At 37.3% G+C, this 12,133-nt stretch overlaps 1 protein-coding gene across 4 annotated transcripts in view; it reads left to right on the plus strand.

Moving 5' to 3' along the window:
- picalma (phosphatidylinositol binding clathrin assembly protein a) overlaps positions 1 to 12,133 on the plus strand; it is a 33,912-nt gene that overhangs the window by 15,401 nt on the left and 6,378 nt on the right. Inside the window, exons 8-19 of one of the 4 annotated variants that reach the window (XM_033326342.1) lie at positions 906 to 1,012; positions 1,115 to 1,156; positions 2,228 to 2,313; positions 2,611 to 2,734; positions 3,130 to 3,263; positions 3,708 to 3,793; positions 5,117 to 5,266; positions 6,266 to 6,346; positions 8,476 to 8,577; positions 10,194 to 10,292; positions 10,516 to 10,546; positions 10,635 to 10,734. In XM_033326342.1, the coding sequence (XP_033182233.1) occupies positions 906 to 1,012; positions 1,115 to 1,156; positions 2,228 to 2,313; positions 2,611 to 2,734; positions 3,130 to 3,263; positions 3,708 to 3,793; positions 5,117 to 5,266; positions 6,266 to 6,346; positions 8,476 to 8,577; positions 10,194 to 10,292; positions 10,516 to 10,546; positions 10,635 to 10,734 (1,142 nt within the window). Of the gene's footprint in view, positions 1 to 905; positions 1,013 to 1,114; positions 1,157 to 2,227; positions 2,314 to 2,610; positions 2,735 to 3,129; positions 3,264 to 3,707; positions 3,794 to 5,116; positions 5,267 to 6,265; positions 6,347 to 8,475; positions 8,578 to 10,163; positions 10,293 to 10,515; positions 10,547 to 10,634; positions 10,735 to 12,133 lie in introns of all 4 variants that reach the window. The other 3 variants (XM_026373227.2, XM_026373228.2, XM_026373229.2) reach the window with 3 other exon arrangements.

Consider the following 12,133-nt stretch of genomic DNA (forward strand, 5'->3'; position numbering starts at 1 on the left):
GTGTAGTTTAAGAAAAAGACTCCTTACATGTCCTCAACTGGCAGCTGAACTGAATAGTACACATCAAACATCAGTGTCAGCATCAACTGTGAAGAGGAGACTTCAGGAAGCTGGAAAAACCATATCTCAGACTGGCCAATAACGACAAAAGACTGAGATGGGCAAAAGAGCACAGTCATTAATACCTTAAGTCAAGCATGGTGGAGGCAGTGTGATGGTTTGTGGGTCCTTTGGAGGTGGTAAAATAGGAGATTTGACGGAGTGGAAGGGACCTTGAGGAAGGAAAGCTACCACAAGATTTTGCAACGTCATGCATACCCTGTGGATAGAACTTAATTGGGGCCAATTTCATCCTACAACAACCCTAACCCTAACCCTACCCAAAACACATTTCCAAATTGTGTAAGCTATATTTGAAGAATAAGCAGTCGATCAGAATTCTGACTGGAATGTAGTAGCCAGCAGAGTAGCTGTTGTGGAAGCAGCATGACATATGGTACAAGAGGAAGACTCCATTAAGCCAATCCATCTTGGGAGATGGATGTGGGAGATGCTCATCAGATTAACTTGAAAATTCACAGCTAGAATGCCTAAAGTCTGCCAGGCTGTCATTGTTGCAAAAGGTGTTTGTTTTTTGTTTTTTTGTTGTTTTTTTCTTTGAAAAAGGCACAGTTGGAAGAACACATTCATCATTTCCATCAAAATCACTAAAATCACAAAATCTGTGTGTGTGTGTGTGTGTGTGTGTGTGTGTGTGTGTGTGTGTGTGTGTGTGTGTGTGTGTGTGTGTGTGTGTGTGTGTGTGTGTGTGTGTGTGTGTGTGTGTGTGTGTGTGTGTGAAAGCTAACAGAAATTATTCTATTTCTCATGGTGTTTTTGTTGTGCCTTTTTTCTTATTTGAACAGAAAAATATTTTGATATGAAGAAAGTCCAGTGTAAGGAAGGACTTGATATCTACAAGAAATTCCTGACACGAATGACAAGAATCTCAGAGTTCCTCAAAGTAGCAGAGGTAAGTCCATCAATCAGGGAAACTAAAGAGGCCGGGAATAGCCTAAATAAGTTGGCTGTATTTTTTCCTATCCAACTGTTGGTCCTTTCTCTCTTTATGCAGCAAGTAGGGATTGATCGAGGGGATATCCCAGATCTGTCTCAGGTATGTGTGGATGCAAAATCTAAAGAAATCGCTTTGCTAACTGTATAATTGCTCTAAATAACACTTGTCACCCCCCTTCTTTGCTCCCTGTGCTTAACTGGTGAATAGCCAACTTTTGAACTTGGGGAATTGGTATTAACTATAGCAATTAATAGTATAAATTAAGGAGTAAATCATTATGTAATAGCATTTTAAATGACAAATACTGTCAGTACTTGCTTTAAACACTGATACTGCATTACACTACTGTGACTGTCTGTCACATATTGAAATACTGTAGACCTTGAGACATATAACCAAAACAAAATTTAGGGCCTAAAGAAGCCTGGAAAAAAAAATTACCGTATAGTCTGCAGGTAATAGTAGGAATACACTGTGAAGCAATGCTTGATTTAGTATCTATGTATTTCTGCACACTTACATTGCATAGCATGCTGTCATTGTGTCATCTTTAATGACCTTCCAAAATTTGGCTATTATTCTTCTTTTAAAGGGCTAACTCCCTGTGACTTTAGGCCTAACATGTTCTTAACACAGTGTTGTGCACAACATCCAGGCAATGCATGTGCCCACTATTGCACTTACAAGTAACTTTCAACTCTCACTCATTTCTGACTATGCACGTCATACAGGAAATAAAGGTGTGAATTGAGGGCTTTAGTCGACCTTTCATAGACCAGTGACCTAGCGAAGTGGTGGTTCATGTAGAAAAAGACAAATTTGGAAGCTCTATCATAATTTATGTAGAACTCTTCAACTGTAGCAGATGAACCTGAATAAGACAGCTTTCTCACAAATGTATTTTTTGTTTGTTTTTTTTAACTCTTGACTGTTACCACCTTTATTTTCTGTATTTTCCTTCCCTCCTGTCTCTGCTTTTTCAGTTTACAGTTTGTGTAAGTATCTGAATCTTTTCCCTCACTGTTGTTTCGGTATTTAAGAGTAGCTCCCTTTGTCGATTTGTGGCAGTAACTTGCCATGCTTCAGCATATTGTTTATCTTTTTTTAATCATCTTGGATTAGGCTTTCATCAGCCTCTGTAACTCTGTGTGTCACTGACATTCATGCTAGGCCCCCAGCAGCCTGCTGGATGCCCTAGAACAGCACTTGGCCTCTTTAGAAGGAAAGAAAGTCAAAGACTCAACAGCAGCCAGCAGGTGCGTCTGCATTATCACTGTTCTCTTCCTCTAGCAACCTGCCGTCAAGGCTCAGAGCTGAGACATTGATAATCTCATTTGAAGGTTTTTTTGTTTTTTTTTCCGGTGAGAAAACTTTTAACTCTGAGTAAAACTATTCATGTATGTATTACAATTCAGAACTTTGACAGTACTGTGATAGAGCAATAACTGGACCAAAGTTTTAAAGTCTAGTTGTAAAAGTGTATTGATTTTCAGTATTCCAGAATCAATGATTGTTGGTTAATAAGTGATCGCTGTGTCTGTTTCTTGATTCAGGGCTAGCACCCTCTCCAATGCTGTCTCCTCACTGGCTAACACTGGTATATCTTTCACCAAAGTGGATGAAAGGGAAAAACAGGCAGCTCTGGAGGAAGAGCAGGCTCGCCTGAAAGCATTAAAAGTAAATTTTTCTCAATCATCTACATTCCTTTGAACTCAGTACACTTAAGTTCAGAGTAGCAATACCTAGCGGCATGCACAATGAAATTATATTTTTTGTGCTGCTGTTTGAAGAAAACGAAGAAATTTTGAAAATTGACTTCTGATCTGTGACTGGAAATGTACATTATAGTATGACAAGAACTGCCCCCTAAAAGTCAGTGATTTGATGCATCACTTCAGAAGCACTAGTTGAACCATTGCACTTTTTTATCTAAACCATAGTACACAGAGCTTTACTGGCTCCGTGTATATTTTCCCATGTGGACATTTGTAAGAGGGTTTGAGTACTATCTTACTGAGTAGTTAGACATGTTATCCTTCATGTTGCTAACACAAGCCTTCTAATTACTGTAGGAGCAGCGCCTAAAAGAGCTTCAGAAGAATCCTGCTACAGCAACCACAGACTCCTCCCCAATCTCTACTATGGGTGGGACCATCAACTCAGCCCCTGCCATTGACCTCTTCTCCACCCCCAGCTCTACCAACAGGTTACTAACACCAAGTCACTTATGTTTTTTTTTTCTTTGTTTCTTCTTTTCGTTATTATTTTAGCAGGAAAAAGTTGTCGTAGCTGTGAGTCTGATTCAGTTCAAAAACTGATTTCTTCTGCTGTATCATAAAGTGAAGACCAGAGGTAATACAGTAATGATAGTATAAGTAGTATTAGTACAAGATGAGAATTATAACAATACAAATGTATAGACAAATCATCCTGCATTAGTTAAAGAATATATGTTAAAAGACTGATGGTGCTTAGTTCAGCTGGGGGGATTACATAGTATATCCTTGGTACAAGCAAGTAAATGGTAGTTCCTATGACTTTGACAATAAGTATTTTTTCTAATAGCAACTTTAGAAGTGAGCTCAAAAGTTAATGTTCAATCAATAATTTACTGTTTTTCCTCCATACCCTTGTGTACTGTTCCCTCCAGCACCTCCAAGGCAGCCAATGACCTGCTGGACCTACAACCGGCTTTCCAGCAGCCACTGCCTCTCTCCACCACCAACACATGGGGAGGTGAGAGCTCCATTTTACTTTACACCTGAGTGTATGACCTGTATGCCTATATAATAAATATATGTCTTTCGGTCTACAATAAATAAGCCCTTATAACAAAGTGAAACACAAAGTGTTAAATAGTGTAGGGATCTGAATATGTTTTAAATCCACTCGTTTTTTTATCCTTCTATACAAACAACAGCAATAGTTAATGATAAAGAAAATCTATGACCCTAACCTGCTTATGCTAACGTTTTTTTCAACTATTGTTTGTATGTGTTTTACTGTTTCTTTAAATCATGAGTACAAACACAGTGTTACTTACATACTTGCGCAAATGCAGTAATGTGTGATTGCTGCGGAAGGTGGGGGTACAGACATTTCACAAATCTTGATTACAAACATTGACGGTATTTATATGCACTGAAGTAACCAGATTAGTTAAAGTATCCAGGTTTCTTGGGTAGTTGGGGAATGACTTTACTTCAAACCAGAAAACTGGTAATTGAAATCTGCATGCAGCAGATGTGTCATCTGATTCCTCCTCTACCTTGGGATGATTTTGGAAGCATCATTCACTTATTTTAACTGCATAGAGACATTAGAGACTGCTTCCTGATTTTATTTAAAATTCTAATTTTATTCTATTTAATATATTATGTTATTTATTTCTGCACCAGTGATAGTCAGGGCCAAAGGCATTATATTTTAGGATTGTCTACCTGTCTGTCTGAACTGCCACCAAATTCTTGTAAATGTGTTATCTAAGAAACAAATAGAGGGAATTTCTTCAAATTTGTCATAATCTGTTGCATTTGCACCCTTATCTCATATCTCTTCATAATGTTTTCTTTTCACTTTAGTTTCATATCACAAGATATGCAAATAATGTGGTTGATACACATCAGTGTTTGTTTTTAATCTCAGATAAAGTTAGTGATTGACTAAAATTCAAGTTTTAGACCATAGAGTCTATACTTATTCGTTAGAAATGATCTGGGCTATTTGCTGTTGTATTGGTGAAAGCATATTAAAACGGTTTGGCTTTTTGGATTTTGATATCGGCTCCAGTGCTGGACTGTGACTCTGTCCTTTACCCGTGCATTGCTTAACCCAGCTGTGATAAAGCTGATCACCAGGCCTGAAGAAAGAGCAGTGCAATAGGGTGTATGACATAAGTCTAACTCGTAACACTGATTTAACTTTATCTGCATCACTGACATTTCCTTCCTGCATGTCGTCTTGCATGTGCTTTTTTATCACACTCCTTTCCACCATAACCTTCTCTGTGCGTCTTTCTTTTCTTCTTTTTTTCTTGTCCTCATTTTCTCTCCCACTCAGATCATTTCACATCTGCTGCAGAAGCTGTGGAGGAATCCATTCCAAACTCAAACCCTTTCTTCACACTACCTGTTGTTGATGCTGTCCACCTTACCACCGTGTCCTCAGACGCTGGCAGTCTGTCCTCAAGGACACCCGGCCAAGTGTTTGGTGGGATTGTTATGCTGCCTTTTCTTTAATTCTAGATTCTACTTCCCATGTTATTTTTTGTACTAACAAGTTCTATAATGTCATGCTGGCTCATGATTTCAATCTGATTTAAATGGGTATGGAGCCAACACATAGATAAACAGTATGGGACCAAAATGAAGGAAATAGTTTTAGTTTAGGTCAGAACACACTGTTTGTTGACACCTTTCTTACATTCATCACCACCACTTGAAGCTAATGGGAGTCTAAATACAGAACACACTCTGGCATGCTGCTCTACTTCAAATATTTGTTTCCTTCCACAGTCAGGCCAAATTCCCAAAGTTTGTTTTCTGAACTCTTAACATACTTAGATTTAAACATTATTTTATTTTTTCTATCTGTCTTCTTTTTGGTTTGTATTTTAAAGGCCAAATCTCTCTGTTGCTGGAATTTCTATTTTTATCAGCAGCATTTTTCTCTGGCATTTTTCAGTCCCTTTTTTTACTTTTTCCTTCTGATCTTGATACTGGTGCATACATAGAGACATTTATCATAGGTACTACGGTGGTCAACTGTCCCCTGGCCCAGACTGCTGACTTAAGAGCAGTAATATGTTGTGTGGCAGTTATCATGTGTAGAGTTGGAGTGACACAATTTGAAATCAGTGTTACACAGAACATTCCTGCTGCCTTCTTGCCTCACTGCTTCCTCCAAGCCTATGGGTGTGAGCCTGCATTGTTTTGTGGTTGGCCACTAGTTGTGCATTGCCCTTATCTGTGCCCTTTATTTAGTCTAGCCATGTGATGAGTGGCCGCTTCCTCCACTTTTGTCCTGCAAATCCTGATCATTGTTTTTCTTCTGTTAAACAGCCGTTCCCACTGTTGCTTTGCCTGCTTGCAGCCCTTTCACTGCTGAACTTTCTCTCATCTCATATCTATATGATCTTCTACCCTCTTCCTCCTTTTTTTTTCTCTCTGTCTGGTTCTTTCACTGTCTACTGATGTTGCTGTGTGTTAGACTCCTTCTGTGGGCAAAGCCCATACAACACCACTCCTCTCTTCCAATCAGAGCCCCCTGCTGTAGCTGGTCTATTCAGAGGTAGGTTTACCCAGGTTGGTCAAGGTGTTAAGAGTCCTTGGCAGAAATTCAACCTGATATACCGGATATTTTTTTCTTTTTGTGTTATTTATTATTTTTCTTTTAAAAATTGCATTAAACCTGCAATAAGGAATGATTAAAATTATGAATACTTTCATCATCGATGAGCTGTAGATTATTATTAATACTATGCCCAGAAAATAGTGAAAGATGTCCTTCAATTAATTGAAGCTGTGTTTTGTTTTTTCCAAAACCCAACAATTTATTTTATCATCATTCAAAAAAACAGGAAACCATTTATTATCATTAGTAAAGATTGAATTAAAGCATATTTGGCTATTTCTTTTTACTGTTTAACTTCACAGTACCTCAGAATCAAATAGTGTTTCCTAATGTTACTTACCTTTAGAAGATATACGAGGAATAAAGCATCAACGAAGACACAGATAAATAGATAACCAGTTCTCTGTGCAGACAGCATCTGTCTGTAGACCATAGTCCAAAAATAAAACTGGAGTATGTTTACATTTAGTTATTTAGCAGACGCCTTTATCCAAAGCGACTTAAGAGTGAGGTACAAAGCAAGCAAGTATCGAAGCCAATTTAGTAGTTATTCATCCATCCATTCATTAACCTACAGATTATTTTGTCTGGCATGACACAGCATGTGACATCAGCATCTGTCAGGATGTTTGTCTTGCTGTAGTATTTTATGGCACATTTAACTAATAGGTTTTGAGGCGCACAGTGCTGTAAGGCCAAGTGAACAGCTTTATAGGAGCATGATGGCAAAGGCAAAAGTATGATTGATTGTCATAATTGTAGATGCGATTGTACTATAACTTGTTTGACCTTTTATGCAGTAAATAAACAGCATTAGTGTTGTTTTATAGTACATCCAAAAAGTTGCGACGCTGTGTAAAATTTGTATAAAAACAATGCAATGATTTGTAAATTTCATAAAACTATATTTTATTCACAGTAAAACACAGAAAACAGATCAAATGTTTAAACTGAGAAGATGTACCAAGAAACAAAAAAATAAGGAAACTTGATGGCAGCAACACATGATTGTGTTTATCACAGTGTAGAATTCTCTCATCCTTTAACAATAATCTAAATGCCTGGGAATTGAGAAAAACAGTTGCTGGAGTTTCTGGATGGGAGCATACGTATGCTGCTCTAAAACCTTGATTTATCTTTCAGTTTTGATAGTAGCTTTGATAGCTGCCCATTCCATAGACACTAATGCATTCCCATACCGTCAGAGATGCAGGCTTTTAAACTGTGTTTCTGGATTGTGTTTATATAGGGCTTCTTCTTTACATGCATTAACTTGCATTTTTGGATGGCACAGAGAACTGTGTTCACAGACATTAATTTTTTTTTTGGACCCAATGCACATAATGATGTTAATGCAGTGCTGTGTAAGAGCCCGAAGATCAGTGATGTAATTTTGCATTTGAGCCTTGACACAGAGATTTCTCCAGATGGATAATATTATGAACTGTAGTTGATGATATACATTAACATTTTAGAATATGTAGACACAGCATTTGACCTCTGCTCATCTTTAACTCTGACTATGTAAGATGCTCTTTTTATTCCCAATCATGTCACTACCTGTTGTCAATTAATCTAATTGTTCGAACCACTTAACTTCTATTTCAAAATGACCATATTTTTTCTCTTCATTTCTATATATATATATATATATATATATATATATATATATATATATATATATATATATATATATATATATATATATATATATATATATATATATATATATATATATATATATATATATATATATATATATATATATATATATTTACATATTTACATATAAGTATAATTACCATTATATGTTTGTAATGGTAAATGTTCTCAGTTTAAACATTTGATATGTTTTTGTGTTATACTGTGAATAAAATATGGGTTTACAATATTTGCAAATCATTGCATTCTGTTTATATGTAGATGTTATACAGCATTACAACTTTTTTGGAATTTAGGTTGTTTTTGCTGTGTGTTTTTTTCCTCCTCCTGGAGGTTAGGAAGAACAGGGGTAATATAGTGTCAGTGGCTGGATCTGACAGTCTGCTTTCTTTGGACTTTTATAGGGTTTGCAGGCTCCCCAACACCGCAAAACTCTCATGGCCTTAACGTAGACTTTGACTCAGTATTTGGCAACAACATCAATGCCAACCATCTGGATTCTACAGGTAACAGTTTACCCGTACACACAGACACGTTGTCATCTTATTGTCCATGAGGAGTTGACAGATTTTTGGGGAACAGATTGCTTATACATCAATCCTGTGGAGACTGGGTTTACATGATCTGAGTGTTGTGACCATATCCCAAACCAATCATGTTTTTAGAAAGCCACCACTAATCTTCCTTAGACTGTTGCCATGTTGACAGACAAAACAACAGACGGTGTCTGAAACGATAATAGCAATGGTATAGTTTATAACGAGCCAAGTTCTTAATCAGGTGTATGTATTCTATTGAAATTGTATGTATTCTGTTTCTTTCCTGTCATTTCCTCAGTGAAATACTGTATGACTAGGCAGCCAGTTTTTTGTGTAAAAGTTAACTTTTGCTTTTCCTGTTATACATGTCAAATATATTGTCAGAATGTGCAATATCTTTCTCATGCAAATTAAGATTCACAAAGCAATAGTGGAGATGCATTGATAACTGGCATGACTGCCCATTCCTCCTTCATTAATGTGCTTAATGAAACCTCTAGTTAATATTGTCACTGTGCTATTAGCACCTGCATACTGTAAGGACTTATCCTGGACTAATCCTGACTAGGTATAGATTTTTCTGACCATGAAAGTGATTTTACAATCTGCTCAGTACATAATCATAAAACTGAGGTTTAGGCCTTTCTGAAATATACTATACTACCAAGCAAATCAAGCAGTTTTTACCTGTGAATATCAACTTGTGTCTCATGTGCTGTTGCCATCTTATCAGAGTGTATATTTCCATCATGCATGGGTTTGTGTTTTCTGTGGCTGTAAACATTATTTCAACTCTGAGAAACTGACATTGACATTTTTTTGTCTACTGACACTGTGTGTACAATGGGCACTAAAAGCCACATAAATAATTGCAGTTTAAAGATATTAAAAACCAGTATACATGTACAGTTACTAACTAATGAGCTGATTAGTAGATACCCTGGCAGCCCGAAATGGCCGCTACACTATGTTTAACATTGTGTACCAGGACCATGCTTTTTTAAGAAATCACATAAATTGTGATTAAACTTAATGTTAATTCCCACTAACAGTACCACTGGTCTGTGATTGAGGTTTTACTAGTATGTTATACCCTCATCATTTTGGAGAAAGAATGAAAAGAATAAATTGGTGTTTCTATATGCTACATTTTTCACTATGACTGTGTACAACTTCACTGGGTTCTAGGCTGCTCACAAACTCACTTTTTTTGTTCTCTTTTCCTCTGTCCTGTGGTTAAACACACTCCCTGGGGCCTTGGCTTTTTGCATGGCATATGCATGACTGGGTGAGTTCACGCGACACACATTCCTTCCTTCATTTGTATCTTTTTTTTTTTGTTGTTTGTTTTTTGAGTCCTGGTTACTGCCTCATCCACACTCAACATGCTCTCTCTGTCTGTGTCTGTGCATTTTATGTATTGTTATGTGTCTGTCTTTGTGTGTTGGTGGGTTTTGTCTTTTGTATTGTGCCTTCACCTGTTCTGGCCCCCCACCAACCCTCCTCTACTTTCCCTTTCCTTTCCCTTTTTGTCCTGCCCCCTTTTAATTAAGATGTTTTAGGTACAATCCTCAAACCCACAGTGGCAGCCTCACCTAGTCAGGACATTACTTCAAACAGCCATCAGCCCAACAAACTGGTGTCCAATGACCTGGATTCTTCACTGGCCAATCTCGTTGGCAGTAAGTTCACTTTTTTGCGACAGTGACTACATAACAGTAAATAATTAGAAAAAAATGATATAATTATTATTTGTTGAAGTGACATCATACCAAACCAATTCAGTACACAAACCTAAAAACAAAATATTTCAGTGAAATTGGGTTTATACATTCTCTGTATTATGTAAGTCAGGTGAGCTGTTTTTGTGACTTTGCATTCATTAATTATCTTTTTCCTCTTCAGGTCTGGGAATTAGTAATGGCACACCAAAGAAGTAAGTGTACTTCACTGAAATATAACTTTATGGTCGTGGGAATGCAAACAAAAAATGACAAATGAACATTTTTACTTGATCTCTGTAGTGATCTTCACTGGAGTAACCCTGGTGAGAAGAAGCTGACAGGTGGAACCAACTGGCAACCCAAGACAGCTCTTTCTACTACCTGGAACTCTTCAACCATGGTAGGCCTATCACCTGTCAGGTTTTACACATAAAACGCAAAATATCCCCATAATCTCCATAATCCCATCAAGTCCTCAGAGTAAAGAGGCTTCAGTAAGGGCTGGTTTGGGCAGTAAGCCCAATTATTATTAAAATGTCATACTAACTACAGGGCACCTATTTAGAAGACCGTAACAACCTGTAACGCAAGGAGTGTCTTATAATTTGAACTTGAGCTGGGTTCTGTCTCTTTTGATTGTGTTTCTCAAACCAAAATGTTGTGTCTACATCATTAAAATGGTGATATGATTTTATTAAACTTCTAAAGTTTATAGATTTACTTTTAGTAATTTTTTAATTGTCTAATCTAAACCTTCAGCAACCAGTGATATCAAAACAGAAGTTAAACCAGACAGTTAGAAAGCAGGCTAGTATTGTTATCTGCTGCCGCTGTAATTAAATAGATTAGGAGTGGGACTTCATGAGAGGGTAAACACATGAGGTCATGTATTTTTAGGGAACTATGTTGGTATTCAGGTAAATCTGGTCATTTACTTCAGACTAACCAAAACTACACTCAGGTGGCATATAAATGATTTGGGTCACACAACTGATAATGAGTTTAAAACCCTCCTTTTCTTTTTTGTCATATGTCGTGTCTGTCTCTGTTAATGCTACAGTGATTCTTTGCTCCAAATTATTCTTTTGTTTCTGTCACAACATGTAATTGTTCTCCATGGGCCACACATACAGAAAGGCATTTATTTCCCACAATGTGTAAGTTCATCCCTACTTTACGCTCAGTTTAAGCATTTTCCTGCTCTCTGACCAACACCAACATGCACTGGTTGGTTTTCAGCTTCTCTGTGTCCAGAGGCTATGTCACCACCAGCAGCCGCAGCACACTGTCAGCATAGCTTTAACAGCAGCCACAGCATGCAGCCCCCTGGGCTCAGTGCAATATCGGTCCTAGCTCCTGTGTGCACAACCTTATCATAGGCAGAGTGGCTCTGATCAAGCCTTATAGTAGCTTTTAACCAGAATCTTGTTACTGTTATTTAGAATCCTTGGCTATCAGGTGTTTTTTACTCTCTGTGACTAATGTCATAACATTCACAGTCTTTTGTGTCTTCTACATGACGTGCTGTGCAACATTGTTGAAAGGACAGTTCCAGTTTGTTTGAAAGAGTTTTTCCTCATTCTCTTAATCTTAACCCCACCTGGTGTAGAACGCACAGGTTATCACAGCCTATTGTATATGTCACTCGATTTTTGGCCATTCAAGTGCTGTTGTAAGTTCTTGTAAATTGAAAATGGAGAACAATCAATTCAATTCAAGTTAATTCAGTTGTATTTGTATAATGCCAAATCACAACAGAAGTCATCTCAAGGCACTTTACAGTGAAAGGTTTAAGACAT

This window comes from Anabas testudineus, chromosome 14 (assembly GCF_900324465.2).
Source record: "Anabas testudineus chromosome 14, fAnaTes1.2, whole genome shotgun sequence".
NCBI lineage: Eukaryota > Metazoa > Chordata > Actinopteri > Anabantiformes > Anabantidae > Anabas > Anabas testudineus.